The sequence below is a fragment of the Neovison vison genome, chromosome 11 (assembly GCF_020171115.1).
Source record: "Neovison vison isolate M4711 chromosome 11, ASM_NN_V1, whole genome shotgun sequence".
Classification (NCBI taxonomy): domain Eukaryota; kingdom Metazoa; phylum Chordata; class Mammalia; order Carnivora; family Mustelidae; genus Neogale; species Neogale vison.
Window position 1 is genome coordinate 150,973,196 of NC_058101.1, and position 23,086 is coordinate 150,996,281.

General features: G+C 50.0%; 1 protein-coding gene across 2 annotated transcripts in view; it reads right to left on the reverse strand.

Moving 5' to 3' along the window:
• Positions 1–23,086, reverse strand: part of SCARA5 (scavenger receptor class A member 5) — a 119,645-nt gene that overhangs the window by 21,351 nt on the left and 75,208 nt on the right. For both annotated transcript variants that reach the window (XM_044225011.1, XM_044225010.1), the window contains exons 5-7: positions 16,565–16,645; positions 14,390–14,488; positions 12,529–12,585 (exon numbers count right to left, since the gene is read on the reverse strand). In XM_044225011.1, the coding sequence (XP_044080946.1) occupies positions 12,529–12,585; positions 14,390–14,488; positions 16,565–16,645 (237 nt within the window). The remainder of the gene's footprint in view (positions 1–12,528; positions 12,586–14,389; positions 14,489–16,564; positions 16,646–23,086) is intronic.

The window sequence follows — 23,086 nt, forward strand, 5'->3', positions numbered from 1 at the left end:
TGTGAGTTGGGGGGATATGGAGATAAATGAGCAGAAGCAACGTCAAGAAGAGGCTGGGGCACTGAAATTAATAAGCCACGTTGGAGATGAGACATAGACTGAACCCACAAACCCCAATTGTGGCCCTCAGAACTGCCTTGAATTCTGGATGACCTTTGCATCCTAGACTCCACAAGGCCTGTTTGTATTATGATTCATGATCTTCCAAAGTCTTCCCCAGTGGCCTTACTATAAGCCCCCATTACTTGAAGTGACCCAGTGAGTCTGGTCCTTGCTACCAAAGATTCCCAAAGAGAGAACCTGGGAATGCGTCAGTAAGGCCTGGTTAGCTACTTGCTTCTTGGGTGCTGGGTAGATATGGGAATTAGGATGGAGAAGAACACAGTGGTGATAATCCCCGAGGGGAGGCAAGAGGGGAAAGTAGAAAAAGCCTGGTTCTGGACTCAGGAACAGGGTTCGAATTCTGGCTCCACTCTTGGCCAGATTCAATCTCTCTATACTTCCTTCTTCTTAAAATGGGTATAATGGGGGTGGTTGGGAGCCACATCACATGTGACGACCTTGGTACATCAGGGGCACCCGTCACTGGGAGCACCCCCCCCAACTGGCTGTCCCATACTTTGCCCAGCAACTTGTCGTCAACCCTGAGAGGTCTTCATGGGTTGCTGAGGAGGGCTGGTAGACAGTGGCCTGAGCTGGGATCATAGCCTTGAAAGCTTCTTTGCGAAGTCAGCCTGCTGTGTGGGGAGTGGGGGCAGGGGGCTCACCCCTCCAGTTGGATTCATCTCCTGACTTCCTCTGCTCTCCCCAGAGCTCAGTTCCTGGCTTCTTAGTATATTAAGGGAGGGGGATAGGGGCGTCAGCAGCAGTCTGACTCCTGCTGTCAGCAACTTTCTGCTCACTAATGCGAGCTGAATGTGACTCTTGAAGCAAAGCAGCTTCAGAATGGTCCAAGAATGCAGCACTCTGGCTGAGGCTGCTCTGGGGCTCCAAGCACAGACCTTACAAATCTAATAGGTGGGGTTTTGCTTCTCGAAACAAATGTTTCTTTGCTCTCTTTGCCTTATAAATATATACATAGGAAAAGCAATTTCCCAAAGCAGGCTGGGTCTAGTCCAGATTTCGCCAGGCTCCGAATCCTTGAATCCCAGAACTGGAAAGGGCCCTGGATGTCAGTCTTGAACCCCTGATCCCACTTTAAATACAGGAATCCTCTCCACTCCGTACCGGTCTTGACAGGGGCTCATCCTGCCTCCCATGGGAGCCCGTTCTAGGAGTTTACAGCCAGGATCTGGTTTCATTTACAGCATGCTGGCATCTCTGGATGGCTCCAGGGGTTTTCGTCCAGATGACTCCCTACCTTGTTTTCCTCTATATGCTTCAGGTTTCACAGTTATTGGGAAGCAAAAGGCAGAATATCTTCCTCCTTCTCCGGCATCTTGTGAGAGCACAACCAAGGGAGTGGTTTCATCACTGGGTCCCTCAGCAGGTCTGAGAGGACGGCTTAATTAAGGACACCTTAATTAAGAGGTTGCTTAATGGCCAGTGGCTGCCATCTCATAACCAGTTTCCAGGGCTGGGCGAAGCTTAGAAATGTCTACTGCCCGTGGAGCTTGTCTGCCTCTGGCTCAGAACTGCCCCAAACCCAAATACGGCCAAGCCATGCTCTAGACAGCACCCTCCCCCTGCCCGGAGATTTCAAATCAAGGATGGACTCTGAAGGGAACTAACACATACGCAGGTCCTGTGACATGCCAGACGCCGTACACAGTGATTCATATGCGCATTCTCTCATTGATTCTTCACGAAAGATCCATGAGTTTATCATGGATCTCATGTCATTGAGGAGAAAATGCACCCAGAGAAGCCAAGCAATTTGCCCAGGGTCACACAGAGGATACCAGGGAGAGCCGAGGAGAAGAGCAAAGGCCTTTCATTTTCAAACCACAAAGCTGACTACCAGGCTAATACTTCAGACAAAATTTAATAACGGCTGTCTTCTTACAAAAAGTGCCTTTCACCTACCACCCAGCAGCCCCACGGGGTCTGTAGGAATTAGTGTCTTTAAGAGTAAGGGCAGGAGCCTTGGTGTTAAGGTGGTTCTAAGACCTGGGCTGCAGGTAGGAATCATGGGGGGGAGGTGCTTTAAAATCTAGCCCTGTAGGGGCTTTGAGCAATTCTTGGGTAATATCTGTGCACCTCAGGGTAGAGAAACACTGCATGAAGGACTGATCGGGGATCAAGCCCCAGCTACACAGCTTATCAGTTGTCGGTCCTTTTAAGACACATAGGAATCACCTCTTCCAGGAGGGCTTCCCTGATCTGTCGCCCCAACACACGCTCCCCACATATTAGCAATATTATACCGTCATTCCCTCTTTCAGGTCTGTGTGTACTCATCAGGGTAAGCTCCGTGAAAGGGAAAGCCGTTCAGCACCCTTGTGGTCCTCATCTGTGGGAAATGTGGTCGGTCCTCACTTGTGGGCACAGGGCTTAACCCGTTGTACTGAGTGAGTGAGTGATCGGATGTATGAATGGGATTCACAGCTTTCTGCTGGGCTCCAAGAACAGAACTGGGCTGGGCTCCGGGAGACCCTGCTTGGCTGTGCATCAGAAGGGCCTCCTGGAGCCCAGGGCACTTTGCTTCTAAAGACTAGAAGAGGAGGAAAACCCAGCCTGAGTCCGAAACATCACAGCTCTCTTCCGTTTGTTTATCCTGCCTTCTAGGCCAAAGCAAAACAAGTTAAAAGAAAGGAGGTTGTGTAGAATAGAAATAAACACACGGGGCTGGGAAAATAGGCTCTGATTTTCTGCAGCTGCAGAGTAGAGCCCCGGGGATAATTTGGACCATCTGCCCATTAAGGAAGTTGAACTTTTCTTTCTCTTGTGAAGAAAGAACTCCCCATGGCCCCCGCCAGCCCTCAGCACAGGGGATCTGCACCCCACCTCCCTGAGGTGGGGGACGCTGGGCTCCGGCCTTCTCTAGACAGGACACTGCTCTCTTCCCTGACATCTGTGGGAAATGTGGTCCTTATGGGAAGGACAGAAGCCATCCCACAAGCAAACTAAGGAATTTCTGGTCAAGCTCTGCTGGAGGGCATCACTTTTAAAATGCGGTCTGGCCCGTGGGTGTGTTTTATAAAATGTTACTTCCCAGCGGTAATCTGCTCTTAACTTAATATGGTGCTTGTGCCTCTTCAAAGCACTTTAGTGTCCCTGGTTTCATTTTGATCTTTGCAGCCCTCCCCTCGAGAGGGTGGTACTTATAATACCCATTTTCCAAGGGGGGAAGCTGAGAGTCAGGGAAGGAAGTATTACACGATAAACTGGCCACACTAGGGTCTGTCTCCAACCCCAGGGGCGTACTTGGGGCTCACATGGGGTGCTTGGCCCTTTGCTTGGTAGAAAGAGCAGCACAGATACTCCCAAGTTAGCACTGAGCTTAGTACATGGGATTTTTTTTTTTTTAAAAACTGTTTTTAACGTTGGTCTTCCCAACTCTTTTGCCTGTTCTTTTGGAAACTGGGAGCTAGTCTGGTCTGATTTTCTTTCTCCGATGTCTTGCTCATGGCTGCCCAGCTCCTCATAGAGGTTCACTCTGATGTGTCAAATTTGATGATCAAATAATGAATGCTTTTCCCACCCAGCCCTGAACCAGGAGCTCACCCCATCATAGTGGGAATGCCTAGAGGGGGATTTATGGGAATTTACTGGGCAGCCCAGTGGAGAGGTAGAGTTCTTTGCCCGGCTTTTGCTGTTGGGCATCTCAAAGGGCAGTGAAGGGTCAGTGAGTGGCAACAGGCCTTTAGGAGGAGAAAGAAATGCAGTTGAGCTGGGAGAAAGTCAAAGCCACTGAACTCTCATTTTATCACACCTGTAGCTGTAGGAGGCTCCAAAGTTTATATGGCTTTCCTCTAAAGTCTTTGTGGACCTGCCACCTTTACCTCCAGGTCCCCTGTCCAGGATGGGTGGCCTTTGTTAAAAAGGTACTTTCCCCTCTGCCCTCACCCACACTGTCCCCACCCTGCCCTGTCTTCTCTCTCAGTTCCCTTCTCCTTCAAGTTCAGGGTCTGAGAGTCCTTGGCTGGGATGCTTTCCAGCGCTGCTATTGTAACTTCTTGAAGGCAGAACCTGCCTCCAGCACCATGTACACCACTTTCTAGATTTATGACCTTGGGCGAGTAATCTGACCTCTCAGCAGAGTTTCCCCATCTGGTACACGCTTTAGAAAGTTATTCAGAAATACATGTGAGCTCCGTGACTGGGGTGCTTGATTCTCAAGAAATAGTTGAACTCAACCTAAGACCCAAGGATCATGCTGGGGGTAGAGGAGAATGGGGGTGGGGCAAGGACCGAGGCCCTGCGGCAAGGGACTGGCCCAGCATTTGAGTCAGTGAGGAAGCCAGCCGTGACCCCCGCCTCTACACCACACCACCCACAAGACCTCCCAGGATATCCACAGGCTTGGCCTCCTGCTTTCATCTTCTCATTCTCCCATCAGAACTCTACAACAGTGAGCTTTCGGAGACAGGCAGAAGGCCAGGACTCAGGGAAGTTGGTCCCTCTCGATAACTGGTTCCAAGGACACCCCAGCGGTGTTCACCGTTGTCCAAGGACAGGACGGGAAGCAGAGCCATGTATTTAATACAGAGGCAGCTATGGCCGACTCAATGACGTCACAAAGCCCCCATGCAGACCTCCCAGGTTCAATCTGCAGGGCCTTGGGCAGGCTCGACCTCCAACATCAGAGCAGGGAGAGCAGGGGTGTGGGATTAAGAGCAATTCCTAAGTTTGTTTGAGCTGCTTTCTCCATAAACAGTTCAACCACGCCTGGTTTTAATGTATGCCTCAACTGAAAACTTCTTCATACAAAACCCACATCAAAGACCAGAACTTCAGTTCTTCCGTGGTTCCAAGGTGGTGCTGTTACAGAAAATTCGCTGTTCACCTTCAGCCCGAGGTTTGTATTACAAAAAGAGTTTTCTTCACGGGCATCTAGGTGGTTCAGCCAGTGAAGCGTCTGCCTTCAGCTCAGCTCATGATCCCAGGGTCCTGGGATCGAGCCCCATGTCCGGCTTCCTGCTCAGTGAGGACTCTGCTTCTTCCTCTCCCTCTGCCCACCCCCGCATGCTCTCTCTCTTTCTCTCTCTCAAATAAATAAAATATTTTTAAAAAAAAGTTTTCTTTGGGGCAAATCCCAGAAACCACCATGTGTTTGCCAGGGAACTGGGAATGCCAGTCCTTGTGGGGGCTGCTTCTAGACTCCTCTTGGAAGGACCAAGACAGCAGTGTCAGCTAAATGTGGGTAATAAGAGCAAAAAGACAGGGCATGTGACGCTCCCTTGCTCTCTCACCATGAAACAAGTAGGTGCTTCGGGAACAATCGACCTCTGCTGGCAGTATGAAAGAGCCCCACACGTGGTCAGTTAGAAGGAGCAAACCTTCCCAAATTTCACTGACACACCTCATCCCAAATTCCTAACATTAGCTGCAAACCAGGGCTTGCTTCCGTTCCAGCTCGCCCTTGGCAAGGGCCCTCGGTTGGGTCCTGCTTTCACTTAGCTTGTCTGCAGAATTGGGGTACAGTTGCCCCTTGAACAACACGGGTTTGAACCACGTGGGTTCACTTATACACAGGTATTTTCCACTAAATACAATACCATTCCGTGTATATTTTTATTCTCTTCCTTATAATTTTCTTTTCTCTCACATACTTTATTATGAGAATAGAGCGTATCGCGAGCTTGCTAATGACCTCTTAGCGCCCTTCTGCCTCCCAGCGAGCACCCATTCCTGCAGAGGGGCTCTGTTTCTCCTCACCCAAGCAGGTTTTCCTCACCAGACCCACATTGCAGCTCTTACTGGCTCCCCTTTCAGAAGACACCAATGGCTTCCATATCAAGCACTCCAGCACCCACAGGCAGCTGCCCCCCAACCTCCCCCCACCACCCCCACTCTACCACCTGGTTCACCTGGTTTCTTAAAGGAGCCAGATCTTTTGTTTTTTCCAGGCCCTCCTGAATTGATTTTAAGCCAGTCACACCAAGGGCAGCACGGATTAATCTAAATTGAACTGTTTTCTGCACATAGCGATTTAAAGCTCTCCTGGAAGGGGTCACTAGGAAGCTTTCAGGAAAAGTCGGTAGATTTGTTTTTGGAAGGCTTAAGATAAACTCTTGGCAAACCAGAACGTCTGGTAGGCCAGATCCGATCCTCTGCAGAAAATAGGAGGTTAAAAAAAAAAAAAAAAAGAGGACATTGTTGTAGGGGAGGCTGAGGGCCTGGCCTCTGTGATGCTTTGCCAGAGGGGCCAGAGGGGACTTGGGTCTCAGGCTTGTGACTCTGCAACCTGTACTGCTCCTCTAGAGCTCACGTCTCATCTTCTCCGGAGGACTTTCTAAAAGGGGAGCAGCTCAGCCAAGAGAAGAAGCAAGAACAGCGGAGAAATGTGGACTTGGAATATGGACTTTTCCAGGGGGAGGGAGAGTCTGCCTACTGTGATCCTGGCCTTGGTCTCAGAGTTGAGGGTCACTGCAGATGGCTGAACAATGGCTTCATTTTCATGACCTTGACTTGTGACCCTTTGGTCCCAGTTCCAGTGTGCTTCTTCCCCTGGCCAGTCACCTCCTGCTGCAGCCGTGTCACTCCCTGCATACACCCATTCTGGCTTCCCAGTGCCCAGAGGTCAACCCTAAACTTCTGACCACTCACCCCCATATACCTCTCTGGCCGTAAATCTCATCTCATCAAACTATTTGGGTTATTGGGCAATGCTCTCCTGTTTCATGCATGGTTCTCTTTACCTGGAATACCTGGGCCTTCCACACCCACCTGTTGGATGCCATTTTGTCAAAGACGCCTTATCAAGTGATTCCCACAGGAGCAGGCAGGATTCACCTCCATATATAACATCTACGATAGTCCTCACCACAAGCCACTGTGATCGTGTGTTTGTGAGTCTTTCTCACGTGCTAGACAATGAGCTCCTCAAGATGAGGCCAGACCTGACTCCTCTTTGGTTCCCCAGCTGTCAGCCAGTTCCTCAGTACCAGTTTGCCAAAGAAGAGAATAAAGCAATGCTCTCCTCCCTAAATGTTTCCTTCCTGTCACGTTTCTGTCTTTTCTTTACGATGGAAGTGAGGGAGGTCGATCTGTCTCACCTCTGGTCCCTTCCACAGCCTGTTCCACACCAGCCCGTTTCTGACCCACGGGCTTCTGGCCTTTGCTGTCTCGGTCATTCCTGCTCCGTTTCTATCCTTTTCTCTCATCCATACATACAGGTCCTGGTTGCTCATTTCTGGCTCTCTGGCGCCTCCCACTCTGCCTCAGCCTGGACTGAAAGCAGGGTTTGCCGTGGGACACCTTTTCCAAGTAGACCCTGTGTCCCTATGTATTTTCAGTCACTAGACATAAACTTAGGGGAGGAGACACTTGACTATCTCCACACACACAAACTTGTCCCCATCTCCACACATGCATCTGTCCCACCCACGCTGTGTGAGGATAAAGAGAAGGAAGGAAGGGTTATGCGACCTGAACGGGTGTGTGAGGGAACAGATCCTGCTGTGTGCCGCTGCAGCCGTGGATGTTACGTCAGGCAGGCCCGTGGGCTCGGGTGACCCAGTCCGAGGGAACAGGGGAAGCAGGCCAGGGCAGGGCTTTGCTGATAGATGCAGAACCCCCAGTGTGAAAACTGGGCTCTGGCCTATTGTGGAGCCACAGGTGGCCAAGGTGTGGTGAAAGTAAGCAAACTATGAGACAGGAAAGAAGAGCTTCGAAGTGAGTTAGCCCTTGCATATCAAACCCACTGAAAATAGACAGTGGCCCATGAAGTGAAGACTCTGAGCTGTCAAAGGCCAAAGAGAAGAAAAGGTAGTCCCAGGAGGCAGCAAAGGATGCAGAGTGGGCTAGAGGCCTGACAGGCCTGACTTAGAAGCTGGCTCTGCCCTTTATGAACTCTGGTGACCTTGGGCAGCTTCCTTCTTCTCTACCATTAGCCTCCCCCTCCCTCGAAAGCGGACAGAGCCATGTCTCCTGAATAGTACGTGAAAAGTTAGTGAAATATTGTGCACAGAAACTTGACTCCTCTCCGTTTGAGTTACATGGCTGAGAGTAATAGTATGTGAGTGGTTAATTTTTCTTAGAAATGTGGTTTACTTTTAGAGTGTGTTGTTGCTGTGGTATTAACATTGCATAAGGAATTACAGATATGTACGCAGTTACGTTAATAAAGAAATGTATTTGCATATAAAAGGTCTAGAAGCTCCATCTCTCCCGGCCAGCAAGAATGCTGACTTCAGGGGCCAAACGGATTCCCCGGGCACCCTGGGGCAGCTAAGTGTAAGTGCAGGGATGGGAAGAAGGGAATTCATGCACTCTGAAGGACTCTTTGCATTCCTTATTCTAACACAGAGACAGAAATATTTCAGCAGCTGTGGAAAAAATTGCCCAGAAATCACCTCCCAGTTAATTTCTTTTGAGCTTACACTACACAACAGGGGGCTCACGGCTCTTCCCCCCCCTGCAAACTTACTTCCCTAAATACTGAAAACACATTACAACGTGTTAAATATTTTTCACATTTTCTGAGATGCCACTGAGAACTATCAGCAAGCACTGACATAGAATTTACCCCGGGTCATTCTGCATATTTTTTTTCTACGGGAAACCAAATTGAGGAAAAGTTTTCAAACAATTGGAACTTATATCCTGCTTTAAATTCATGCTGCGAGACTTAAACAAAACTGGATCCTTAACCCGCCCCTGAGCTGCAAAAATATTATTTATTTTTTCTGTAAATGGACCATATATGAGGGTAATGTCTTTCTGTCTTGAGATAAGTATATGTAACTTTTTTTTTCCTGGCCAAATTCCCAAAAGCCAAACATCTAACCGAATGACTGATATCAGCCTTACCTTAAAAAAAAAACAAAAAAGAAAAAAAAAGAAAAGAAAACTTGACCTCTTATAAAGCAGAAATCAGGAGATCTGGATTCTAGACTCAGTCTGAACCATGACCTGGCCATGGAATGTGGGGATTCTCTCCAGCTCTCCGTTCATGGTCCCTGTTCAATGAACGGGGGTAGGGGAGTTGGGGGGGGGCGGTGCTCAGGAACAGGAGAGGAGTCGGCCTGAAACCCCATTTGGCTCTAGAATCATATGACTCCAGATCAAAGCACAGGTAAACAGTCGCAAGATCCTATTCTGAAAAATATTTTAATATTAACTCAAAACACGTTCCCAAGAAATCCTCTGTAACGCCCTGGTCAAAGGAAAGCCGCCAGTTTCCGATTCTGACCTGTGGGGTGTAACTTGGGTCCCTCATCAATCCCTTTATGTAGTAATATCCCCACCTGCTGGAACTTTAGGTTTTTGCTGCTAAAGGTGGGAGGTGTTTGGTCAAGCTTCCCCAGGCTGGGTTACCTGAGGAAGGTTCCTCTTCCACCATGTTCCTTTGTGGAGGAGGCCAGAGCTCTGGTGCTGCGTCTTTTCTCCCTCCTGTTAGATCTTATGGTGGGGCTGCCCTGGGCTCTGGGAATGACAGAACCTCCCAGAAGCGGGTACTCGGTGCTCATCAGAATTTCCACACTTTCCTGAAAGATGATCCTTGGCTTCCTCCTCAGAGCCTGGGTCCCAGGGATCCAGTTAACGCCTATTGGGCTGGAGATCCTTAAAAACAAAACCCAGAGTCTGGGTTTGGTGTGGTCAGAAGCAGGCCACGGGGTGGAGGCCATGGGAAAGCAGCACCCCCACCCCTCGTGTGGGGCAGTCCCTAATTAAGTCAAAGGTTTCCTTAAACCCAGGTGAGGGACTCACTAGGGGCTGACTCTTCAAGATGGGGTCCTAAGATTTCATTCCAGAATTGGAGAAGCCAGAGGCTTGGCTTTTCTGTTCTGCCTCAGCTCCTGCCTTGGGAGAGTTTGCTTTCCACTGAAAGCCTCTGGAAGCAGAGGCTGGCTGGCTGGCCCACCACTTAGATCCTATGCATCCTTTGTGACTCCCATGTTCCTCTGCACCCTGTGTAAAGCCTCCCATCTGTGGAGCCGTCTCTGCTGAGCCAGCTCCCTTTCCAGGTCCATCACCCATGGAGATATTTTTGGGTCCTGTCAGGAGACTGCCATGAAAAGCTTAGAGCTTTGAGTCAAGGCCACCATCTGAGCTCTGGGCTCCAGGGAGGGCGTAGCCTCTTCAGGGCAGGAAAGAACACTGTCATTCCCTGGGGATGGGCTGTCCTGAGCTGACATCAGCCTCTTGTGGTGCGGTCCAGAGACTCCAGGGCCAAGTGGACATGACGCCTTTCCCCCCTGCTTCCCACCCACGCCTGTGAGAGCCCCACACCGCTGTGGCTCAGCTCCCCACACTGAGCCCTCAGTCCCACAGCCCAATCCCATCGCAGAGCCCAGCCAGACTGGCCGAGAGAAGCGAGGTAAATAGTAATGAAAGAGTCTTTTTTGGATTAATGGTGACTGGCAACCAGCACCTCTTCCCAGGCTAGCAGAGACCTCCTCTCTCCTCTCAAGTTGACTGAGGAATAGTTGCCAAAGAGTTCCTGACAAGAACCCCCTGCTATGCAGGGAGCATTGCTGATCTCCCTCTCAAAGGTCATCTTTCCACAGTTCCTCCCTGCCTGCCCCTCCCATCAGGAATTTCTTATTTCACAGAGCTAAATGCCACAGTCCTCCTCAGCTATACTGGCAGCCTTCCCTCAGAAAGCAGTCACCACACAGAGCAGAAGGCAGCACCCCAAAGACAAAGTACAGTGCCCAGTCCATTAGATAAGTGAGAATCGGATCTGTTGCAGATGTCCTAGATCACAGCCAGACTCCCTTCTTTTGTCTTCAAAACTCTCCTTTTGGCTCCTAGCAAAGTCCACCAGGTCTCCTCATCAAGCCAGGACACTCCCACTTAAACCCGGGGCTGCCCTAGAAAGGGGCTAAGGACAATACTAGAAAGGCTGCACCGCCTGATTTATTCTGAGGATTCTAGCATCTGAGGTAAGGTGGATGCACTGAGCCCAGGAAGCCTAGGCATAGCTTGTCCTCAGGTATGGCCACCGCTTCAGAGTGACCAAGTGCTGTCACGTGCATTTTTCCTGTTTGATCCTTTTTTTTTTTTTAAGATTTTATTTATTTTATACATTTTTTCTGTTTGATCCTTTTTTTTTTTTTTTTAAGATTTTACTTATTTATTTGGGAGAGAGAGATCACAAGTGGGGTGGAGGAAAAGGAGAGGGAGGAGCAGACTCCCCGCTGAGCAGGGAGACCCACTCAGGTCTCAATCTCAGATCACAACCTGAGCCAAAGGCACGTGACTGAGCCACCCAGATCACATGACTGAGCCACCCAGGCACCTCTCCTGTTTGATCCTGAATCACTACCCTGGGAAAGAGAAGGCCAGAGGAAGTCGGAGGCAAGTTCAAGTTTAGGAGATCTTGGAAAAAGGTGCTACTTAGGAGAGAGGTCTCCTTCCTGGTCCTTCATGACTGGGATGGAAGTGTGATTTTACTCCTATAACTAAAGACCAACCTTTGGGAAATGCTTGTTCTGGGTCCAGTGTATGAATGTGCAGTGGCATCGGTCCCTGAGTGTCACAGCAGACCCTGGGTGCAGGTGCTCTTTCCCCAAGCCTGGTCTTCCTAGAGAGCCAGAACTGGAGCACAGATGCCCCAGAAGAAGATCATTTGCTCATGGCTTCACCAGGAATGGCAGCATTCCAGAGTCCAGCAAATTCCATATGCTGGTATTTTGTTAAAACTTGGCTAGGAGACTCATTCTTCTCTGATAATATCTCTGAGGTTCTATATGTAGCCCTTTTTGCAGGAGGGGAGTAGGAGGAAGAAACCCTAGAGAAGAGTGTCATAACGAGATAGGCTGGCCTCCCTTGTCAACATGTGAGGGAGAACCCGCGACAGAAAGCCCGCCATTTCTAGACTCAGTGCTCTGCCCAACCCAACTATGAGATCGCCAACATCACTGCTCAGTTCATGGCAAAGGAGGAGAACAAAAGGGATTCTGCTTTGCCTCTGCACCTTTCCCCATGTAAGCACCAGGGAAGTCAGCATGTCTGAACTAATTTCTGGGTATCACACAGAATAATAATATTCAACACATACTGAGTCCTAACCACAGTCCAGGCATTGTAATAAGCACTTTATGTGAATTAACTCATTTAACAATGATCCTATGAAGTAAGGATTCTTCTTATCCCCATTCTATAGATGAGGAAACTGAGGTGCAGAGATTATTTAGCTGTCTTGTGAGGCAGGCAGGGGGGGAGCACAGACAGCCTGCCTCCAGATCATTCCATATAACCACTGGGTTTATACCATGCCTGGAAGTGTGGATTGTGTCCCCTGGAGTATAGCTGTCTCTTACTGGGCCAGCAGAGCCTTGAAACTGGGGGTGGGGATAGGGAGCTCCTGACACTGGAGCCCTGGCCCATGGTTCCAACCTCCCATCTCCTAAACGTTTGGGGCTGCTTGGATGCCAGCTGCCCCAGAATCCAGTAACCCTAGTAGAATGTCCTTACCAGCATCCCCTGCTCTGTCCCCTTTGTCTCCTTTCTCTCCTTTTGGGCCTCGGTCACCTGACAGAGGAAGAAAATTGACATTAGAGTGGAAATAAATCCTGACCATGGATAAAATATTATGTGCAAGAGATGAATTAACCCAAGACCCAGGACCTGAGAAATTCTCACCAGGAGCCCCCAGCCCTGGAGGGCCTGGCAGGGAAGGAAAGATAAGAGCTTGAGTCTATTATGTTGCATGCTTTGGTCACCCCAGAAGGAGGTCAGGGAGTTCACCTGAGAAATTTCGTTCCCTCTTAATTAAAGTGTGGAAGAGCAGAGTCCACCAGCACAGGCTAGAGTCGTGGTATTCAATGGGAACAAGACAGGGCAAAGCTATTTCTAGTAAGTAGTCAAAGTTTTAGAAGTACATGGCCAAGTTTGCTGTAACAAGCACAGGAGGAAAAAATGGGGAAAGGTCTTCAGGTACTTTGGGAAGACAGAGGTTATACATCAGGCAGATTTATCGTGGGGGCTGGGGGAGTCTGGAAAATATGAGAAAGAGATTCCGGGCACACTGTAGAGTTTCCTTCTCAGGATATGGGTGAAAGGACAGAGCTCTTTTTCCAGCTAGCATCTTACACTCCAAAGAAGTAGAAGGTCCTGACACCTCTCGAGGGGACACTAACTAAAATGACCAGGGAATTCTATTCCAAGTACTTCCAGAAAGATATCTGCAAGTCAAAATCCTGTGGCATATTGTCTGTGCAAGAAGCCAGCCAGCAAGTTCTGGGGAAGGATGCCTATGTGATCCAAGATTTGAAAACAGAACAAAACAAAGCACCCCAAGGTAATCATATATGTAAATATGAATATGCTTAGAAAAAGATCTGGTAAGGTGTGCCCCAAAGTGTTTATAGTAGTTACTCTAAAGAATCATAGCGTAAGGGACTCAGGGAGGGGACTCCCTTTTTAGTTTATACTTTACACACTTCTGTATTGTCACATTTTTTTAACAAGCATGTGCTACTTTCTTAGTCTACTTTAAAATCATTTTTTTAAAAAAGGTCCTCCATAAAAGGGAGGAAAACCTCAGCCTGTTTAATCACTAGAAAGAAGCCTAAAAGTTCCCAGTGATCCAAGATGCAGAGACCCTCCTAGACACGGGGTGAGAATGATGAATAGTACTCTTTCTTTGTTTTCATCTTCACAAGGGAGGAGATCAACACGGGGGAGCCAGCACCCGATTTCCTCATCTTGCCATGCAATTATGGTAGAAGTCTGCGAGTTCTTGAAGAGAATGTGGAAAGCCGGGCACTGACTAATACCGTGGATGCCCCCTAACAATGAACGAGGGGACTGCCCTCAGGAGGAAAACCAATTCAGCAGGAACACTATCGGCAATGCAAATCTGAGAACTGAATTAAAGTTTCAAATACTGGGGGAGTTAAAAGCATGGGACGGACTGTTGGGAATCTGGAGATATGGGGAAGGAGGTGGGTATCCTGGGTCTGCAGACCCCCATTTCTCCCGTGAGCCTAGTCTCCCAGCTTGGCTTCCTCTGGCTACACCACTGATCCGCAACCCCCAGGGACATTGGCTTGCATTTCTGTTGCACTGGAAAGCGGACAAAAGGTCTTCACACAAACATGACCTGTGTCATCCTTGTGACAGCCTTGAGAAGTATGGTATCGTGAGGATTTCTGGGTTCGGGACAAAGAAACGAAGGTTTAACAAGGCTAAGTGACTTGCCCAAGGTCACTGAGCTAGCTGGTCAGTGGCAGAGCCAAAGGCAGATCCTGGCCATTCACTCCAGTGTCCACACTGGTGCCCAGAGGTCTAACGGAGAGCAAGGCTACATGGGGACTTGGGGATTCGTTATTACCTTTGAACCCACGTATGCCCATGGGTCCTGTGGCTCCCATCTTCCCATCATCGCCCTTGGGGCCTGGCAGTCCTGGGGTGCCTCTCTCCCCTGGCAGACCTGGGAATACAGAGGACAAGTTGTAGAGCATCAGACTCAGAAGTGGAAGGGTTTTTGTAGGTCATGATCCGGCCCAGCAGTCTGCCTCAACCAGACATCCCGCTGCAGCTTTTCCTTCCTGATTCCTTTCAGTTAACTTAAAGATGCTGCCAAAGCAATTGTCCGAACGGTCAGCACAAGCCTTCCCCACGGGCACCTTTTATCTAGTTAGGCTGGACCTCTCCCTGCCATGCCCTGAAAGGTCCAATTCTATTGTGAGTGGTAGCAGTGGTGCCCTATCCATTTGGGAGATGTCCCTCTACCTCTAGCTATGCTGGAGATTTAAAATCAGCAAACTTTTTTTTTCTTGAGTACTTTCTATGTGTCAGACACTGTTCTGGAGTCTTCTCATAAAGTATCTCATTTTATCCTCACCATAAATTGAGGTATTATTTCACCTATATGACAAAGGAGGAAACTGAGGCCCAGAGAGGTTAAGTATCCTGCCCAGGGTCACACAGCAGAGAGTAGCAGGGGCAGGATCTGAGCCCTGGCCTTCCTAAACTCAAAAGCCTGAGATCAGTCAGCTTCACCTCATGCTGGATGAAAAGGACTTACTGGCATTTAGGGTAGGAGGAAGATGAGACAGCACCCCATCCTCCTTAAGAGAAAAACCATGAAGCTCCCTTCCATGCTATACATTCAGAGAGATATAGCAAAGGGGATCATAGGCTGAGGAGAAGGGAGAAAGTCAGCAAGGCCAGTAAATGGGATGGATGACCTGCTGGCAGATCAGGCCCTGGGACTCCTGGCCACGAGGCCCTGTGGCCACTGCCTGCCTTTCACCATGGAGGGCCAGAATCAACAAATGCTTTCACCCAGTGAGAGCCCTGTGCCCCGAGAGACCTGACCTAAGCTCACAGTTATCTCTGTAAAGCAGAGAACTCTTAATTAACTGATTACTTGTTCTTTCCTGCTTTGAATGTGAACTTGGCTTTCTCTGGTCTTTTTCCGTGACTTGGAAAAACCTGTCTTCCAGTAATTATTTCTCCAGAGCTAACATCAAATGTCTGGAAGAGGACGCATGGCCCCAGAGGATGGTGGGACCTCGCAGAAGGGCTGATTGGTTTCTTTCCTCTTGCCTAATGCAAGGTACCTGTTTGGAGTCCAGCCACCTTGTTGCCGTAGAATTCTAAATCTAGAATGAGATATACCCAGAGCTCCCCATCATATAATTCAATAAGGCAGAAAAGGAGATTCCACAGCCCTGTGAGTGTCTAGGCATCCTTGGTTCTAAATTTGGGGAGTTCCCCTGGAGGGGAGCCAGGGGTGGAGGCCAGGTCACAGGCTCTCCTTCTACTATCTTCTGCCCCTTCTCTGGTTCGCAACCTCTTCAAGATTTAGGAAGAAGTTAGTTAAGAGATACAATTCCTGACATAAACAGACATCTTTCCCCAAATAAACTTCCCCTTTTCTTGCATCATTTAGAAGGCTTTGCACTCTTCTAGAAAAATGCTGCTCACAGCAGAGGCTCAGAAGTGAACAGACTGGGATGCCAAGTCTGACAGTCACAGGACAAGAACTTCTGACACAATGAGTCAAAGAAGAACGCCCTCTTTCCAGAAGGCCAGGAGCCACCTTCCCTGCCAGCCCCTGGACCTTCAGAGCTGTCACTTGCGTGTTCATTGATCTGGGCAGAATCAGCAAGCAGGAGGGAACATCCAGGGTCTGGTGACTTGGGAAACACTGCAGGAAACAACACACTTGCAGAACACTCTCCAATGCTTCTGAAGGCCTTGGTCATGTGAACCCTGACTCTTGTGGTGGGAAGTGGCTTCAGGGAACTGCGAGCCTCTCGTGCACCCCTTTTTTTCAGATCCTGGTACTTCCTATGAAGAAGGATTTGCTCCATCCTATTGTCATACCTACAACCCATCAATCTCTTGACAGACCAGGGCATTTGAAGGTAGGTTGAATGGGCACTCTCCCAGGGAACCCCATCACCAATGTCAACAAGAAAGTAGAGGGCCAGGTATGGAATGGGGGCACCCTCCCCTTCTTCGTATGTGCATCTTTCTCCTGGGGCTTCCCAGTCACCTCGAAGTCCAGGTAATCCAGGGATCCCAGGCTCGCCTTCCTTCCCTTCATCTCCCGGATCACCTTTGGGGCCCGGTGGTCCTGAAAGGGATACAAATGGCACCAAAGTTAGAAGGTAGCTTTCTGCAACAGGACACCTGTAGAAGAAACAAAAACCCCCTCTTCAAGAGAAGAAGGATCAACATTATGCTTTGGGAGCACACAGGACTCCACCTAGTCTAGTCTTAATACGGGTGCAGGGGGAATCAGGGAAAGCTTCCTGGAAGAAGTGTTATCTAAAATGAAATCTTAAGAAGTAACAGAAGGTGGCTAAGTAAAGGGAGGACTACATATCTCTGATTTACCCCCCACCCCAACAAATGCACATGCTGAGGCCCTAATCCTCAATGTGATGGTGTTTGGAAGTGGCCCCTCGGAAGTGATCGGGTTTAGATGAGGTCATGAGGATAGGGACCCCAATAAGAGACACAAGACAGTACTCTTGCTCCTTCCTTCCCTCCCTTATCATGCTTGGAATGCTCTTTCTCCCTCTCCCTCTCCCTGTGCCATATGAGGACACAGCAAGAAAGCAGCCACCTATAAGCCAGAAAGAGGGCTCTCCTCAGAACCCAACCATTCAGGCACCCGGATCTCAAGACTTCCAGCCCCCAGAGCTGGGAGGCATAAAGTTCTGCGGTTTAAGCTGCCCGGACCGTGGTATTTAGTTAGAGCAGCCTGGACTGACTGAGACAGAACGAAAGGGAGAGCTCTGGGCAGAGGGAACAATCCCTACAACAGCTTGAAGAAAGAGACATGTGAGCCACTGTGGGATTAGAAGCTGGGAGCACATGACAGGATGAGAAGGGTGAACAAGTGGGGGTCTTGGAGGTCTGGCTCAAGTGTTAGACTTGACCCTGAGGGCACGAAAAGCCACAGCAGGGCATGAGGGAAACGAGTGTGATCTTATCTGCTCAGGAAGAAGATGGTTCAGGCCGCCATGTTGGAAAACGGCTCAGGATGGGAGGGAACACAGACGCAGGGAGGCCACGAAGAGGCTGCATCCGGGTGGGAGGCAGTGGAACTCTGAATTAGGGAAGTGGTGTTCCGGAGGGATGTGAGCGGCTGTGCGGAGGCAGAACAGACAGACGTTGGCTAAACACAGGTGAAGGCGGGGGAGAAGAACAGGATCAGGTTCAGATTTCTGGCTTGAACACCTGAGGGGAGGAAGCAGGTCTAACTGTTCCTGAGCGGGGCTTTCTTCCGGGGCCAGGCGCCACTGTGGCAGGGATTCCAGCCTATGTGACTGGATCCAGTCCCCACAACGAGGCTGAGTGTTGAAGTTACTTGTCTGAGGCCACACAACTAGGTAATGAGAAAAGGAGCACAGGTTCCTACTCCGGTCTCTCTGGCCCCAGCCCTAGTCCCTCACTTGTCACAGGAGATAGCTCCCCATTCCCAAAACACAGTTAGACCTTCCCACCCCCAAGCCTGCTGCTCACCAGGTCAATCTTGTGCACTTATCTCGCCCTGCTTTGTCCTCCACTCATAACTGTATGTGTTCTCTGTTTCCTAACAACATTGCCAGCTCCATCCCAGACATCCCTGTCCCAGCTGTGAAGATCCAGATGCCAAGCTCCCCACTCCTGCTGCCTCGTGACAGAAAAAGACCAAGGAAAATGCCAAAACTGTATTGTACTGAGTTGAAGAGCATCCCTTCAAAATTCATGTCCACTTGAGACCTCAGAATGTGACCGTATTTGGAAATAGGGTCATTTGCAGATGTAACTCATTAAGAGGGGGGTGATCCTAGAGCAGGGTGGGTCCTAACCCAGTGCAGAGAGGGTCCTAAACCAATGGTGGGGCTTCTTAGAAGAAGATAAAGCACAAACAGACACCCAGGGAGAACGCTACGTGACAAGGGCATGTCTACAAGCCAAGGAAGACTGTAGGGGAGGCTGCATGTCTACAAGCCAAGGAATGCCAAGGATTATCAGCGACCATCAGAAGTTAGGAAGAGGCCCAGAAGAATTGTGTCCTGCAGCTCACAGAGGGAACGTGACCCCGTGGACACCTTGAGTTCAGACTTCCAGCCTCCAGCATGGTGAAAGAATCAATTTCTGTTGTTTTAAGCCACCCAGTTTGTGGTCCTTTGTTACGGCAGTCCTAGGAAACCAAAACATGTACACTCACAGCATAGCAGCGACAGATTGCACAATAAATATTTGATGAATGAATGAGATCAGAGGGTGTTAATACATACAAAACAATCAGGCGGCCAAGATCAAGATGTACTGATACGTTCCAAAAGTTGGCACTGTCCTCAGACCCTAACCCAAGTTGACAGCTCTTTAATGATTCAATGGCACACACACGGGGAAAAAGCAATCAACAACTTAAAAATGCATGTGTTACACACACAAATCATTTGAAGGGGACCAGGTTCTATGGCCATCTTCCTCTCTCTATGAAGAAAAGCAAAGTGAGCCTGGCTATAGCAATCCCAGTCTTCAGGCAACAGCGTTTAGACACAGAACCGGCTTAGAACACATCTCAGATTACACGGCAAAGGAAAGGCATAGTGGAAGGAGCAGATGAGCTTCCCACCCCTCTTCCAGCAATCTCTATCAGGTCAGAGGGCTGCCCGGATGTCTGCACTCCACTGCTGTCCCTGGGTCCTTCTCCCAGTGCCCAGTACACTCTCCTCCTTGTCACTGTCCTCTGTCCCTCCACCCTCCCCACGTGGAACTCAGTGCTTCCAGAATCAAGTGGGTCAAGGAGGCAATGGACTGAGCACTAGTATTCTATTTGTTCTCCTGTAGGCATGATTTAATGTATAATCTTCCCAGGAGTAATGCTCTGCCCAGGGAATGGCCCTGGGGATGGGGCCTCAGGGTGGTGGAGATCCTTTGGAAGGTAGGTGTTGAGTATGAATATGAAGTGTCTTGGGTTCAGGTCCTGGTTCTATAAAATCTAAGTTAAAACTCCTTCCCAGACATTTGAGGAGTCAGTGGATTACATGACATGCTGGATATAAAGGGGCTTGGTAACCTTTGAGCGGCAAGGCCATGCTGACCATCTGTACCCCTACCCTCTTTCATAACACTTCATCAGAACTATCCCAAGACTACCATGTATGGTCATCTTGGGCTGCCCCTGAAATTGCCTTGCCAAGCTTAGCTGGCTCTTTCAAGGAGATGTGGGTCTGGAAACATCCTACATGACGTGGGTACAGTTTTTAAGACATGGATGAGTGGTTCCTGAGGGCCTGTACAGGAGATGAACTGGGAGGGAATGGGGTGAACAGCAGAGGTGGCTGCTGATTTCTAAGTCATACCCTTAGATGGAACCAGCCCCGCAGACTCTGAAGGACCTAAACTGTGGCCCGTGTGAGCATGGGGCCAGGCTGTGGGGGGCTCCAACGACCAAGGTCTTCTTGAATCACTCCTCCCCGTGGGTAATGCACACCTGGGGTCTGACTTCTTATCATTTTCCTGGGAATCTGGGCCAAAAACCTTTTTTTTTTTCCTTTCCAGGCCAAAAAGCTTGAACCTGTTTTGACTCTTCCCTTTTCTCTGCTCCCCATACCCCTTTGCTCACCAAGGCTCACCATCAGGTTCATTCCCATGTCATGCCCCCACCTCCTTCCTCTCAGCTACCACACTCCTCCGGGTCTTGCTCCCAGCCTTTTAAAAGACCTCCTTGCCTGTGGTCTTGCTAAAACCCATGAATCAAGTCAGAAGCTAGTGAATTCACCGTCTCTGGGCTCCCTCATAGCCCAAGGGGTCATAGCCCCTCTATCGGAGATCCCTGCAGATTCCCCACCCGACCCCTTCTGCAAACTCAGTCTGATGCTTCTGGACACAAGCTTCCATTCACCTCTGCAAAAACATTCTCTCGTGTCCCCAGACATCCACCAAATCTTTTCTATTCCAAAAGCCCCATCCCCCTTGGGCCTGACGCTCACCTCCATGCATACCCGTTCTGATCTTTTAGGGCCCCTGGGCAGAGCCCCCAAATCTGAGAGCTGGAAGGCCCCTCAGACACAACTGTAGACAAACTTCTCAAGGGAACACCCCTGAACCTGGGCAGGCCACCCTGGGCCCACTTCAAGGGACCCATCCCTCATCCTGCACCGGGGTCCCCAAGGAGTTCAGGCCCTCTGCCTCATTCACCACAGAGAGTCCACTAAGGAGTTCTGGGCAGTCATAGAAGCTGTTACGGTATCAGCGGTCCTAATGGTACCGAGCTGAGCTTTTTAAGCTCTTGACTCTTGACACTCTGACTTGCTCATCTCTTCTCTAACTCAAGTAGGCCAGAGCATGGAGGTTGTCTGAGACAGGGAGAAGCGGGGTCTACTTCTCTGTTGGTCCACCTCCTACATGGGGGATGGGAAGCAGGAAGAGGAGGAGAAGAAGGAGGAGGAGGAGAAGAAAAAGGAGGAGGTGTAGGAGGAGGAGGAGGATGGAGAGAACCCTCAGGCCCTGTGCCCAGAGTGCCCTCCCAGAGCCCACCCACCAGCCCAGTCCTGTCCGCCCCCATCCTCCCTCACTGCCCCCAGTACAGCTCTGCCCCCCGAGAGGGCTGCCCCTGGGCTACACCAGCTGGAAACTTCTCCTGAACAGAACGAAGCGTATGTGACTGAGCACTGGCTTCTTCTGGGGCCCAGCCAGCAGGGAGGGAGAAGCAATCCATTCTCCCTTCCCGGATCCTGGCATGAGCGATGGGGTGGGGGACATGCCGGGGCTGGAAACAGGACAGGGACAGCTGATGAAGTGGGCTTGAAGCCAGCAGAACCGAGACCAAGATCATAATACAGACACTGCCCACTGCACCACACACGCTAATCCCAGCGCGGCTGACCAAGGTGGAGTGCCTCAGTTAATTACTCTCTTTCCTCCCTTGACGTCACTGGGCCCTGGGCTGTCGGCTTCGCCTCTAGGTTTTTGCACGCTCTCCCCCTTCCTTCACTGTGTGGGGGCAGTGCCCGTCAGCAGCGTTGCCCAGCCTGGGGGGCCACTCGGTCCAGACCCACAGGGGGCTGCCCCCCACTTCAGCCCACGCTGTGGGGCCAGCTCTCCTCGGACCTCACAGCCTGAAGCTGAGGCCACTGTTTGCTTTCAGGCCAGGCTCTCCACTCCACTTCCAGCAGAGAGGCTGATGCGGAAGGCAACAGGACAGAGTCCTCCCGTCTAGCCCAGGGAGCTGCTGCCCAGCCCATGCTTCCCAGGCCTTGGTGGGGCAGAAATGCTCTTTACAAACGGCCCGGTTCACAGAGATCCTTGATCCCTCCAACACGTCCCTGCACGCTAGAGGCCAGAGTTGGAGCCCAGGACCCAAGGCCTCCCTCCATCACGTCAGCCCTTTACAAACACTGCTGCGCTCTCCACTGCACGGTGTGCTTTCTTGAAAAAGCAGCTCACCCATAAATCTGCCCTGCCAACAGCTTGTTTTCATGAACTGAGAGATGGATTTTCGAGTCCCAGCTGGACCACCGGCTTGGGATTTGACTTGGACAAGTCATGTCCCCCTCTCTGGGCCTCAAGTCCTCCACTGTAGAACAAGAAGAGTGGACTAGCTGATTGCAGAGCCTGTGACTACTGTAAGGCTCTGTGATTCTGTAACCGTCCATCTAGCAAACAGGCCGTCTGAATATGGTGGGGAGTCCAGCCTTCCTGCCTGGCTCACACTTTCCTCCTCCTGGATGCTTCCCTTCTCTGGTTATTTTCCCCCTCCTGGATGCCTCCCCACTATGGTTATCTCCCCTCTCCTGGATGTCTCCCTTTCCTGGTTACCTCCCCGCTCCTGGTATGCCTCCCCTCTCTGGTCATCTCCCCCCTCTTGCTATGTCCCCCACTCTGGATATTTCCTCCCTCCTGCTATGCCCCCCCACTCTCTGGTTTTCTCCCCACTCTGGGAGGCCTCCCCTCTCTGGTTATCGACCCCCTACCCTGGATGTCTTTACACTCTGATCATCTGAGTTCTCTGCTTCTTTTCAACCACAGACAGATTTCAACAGACATAATTAATACTGAAAATCCAAAGCAGAAAACAGAAAGCACTGCTGTGAGGGTCCACAAAAGACAAGCCAGAGACAAAATTCATAGAAAACTGTATAACACAGTGAGAGAATGAATCCATTTGGGGTCAAATCCCAGAATAATATAAATAAGGTCATGTTTAAAAAATACACATAGTTGAATATTTGTGGATTCTGCAGCCAAGGGCAAAAAGTGGAAGAGTATGAGCGTGTTTGTGTGTGTGAATGTGAGAGTGTGTGTGTGTGTGTGTGTGTGTGTATTTAACAACTAAGAGAGGAACTGAACAAAGTCAGGGCAGAAAGGCCATTCCAGAGAGCAGTATGGAAATGCCTAGAAGTTTAGCAGGTAACACATCCCTTATCCAAAAGCCAGGGTACAGTTCTGTCTCATTAAAGCTGAATGGTAATTACATAAGGTATGTCAAAAAGAATCCCTGGGAATCATACCAGTTGCGTCCCCGACAACCATGAGAGAGGGAGGAGGTGGGAAAGGGAGGTGCCGATGT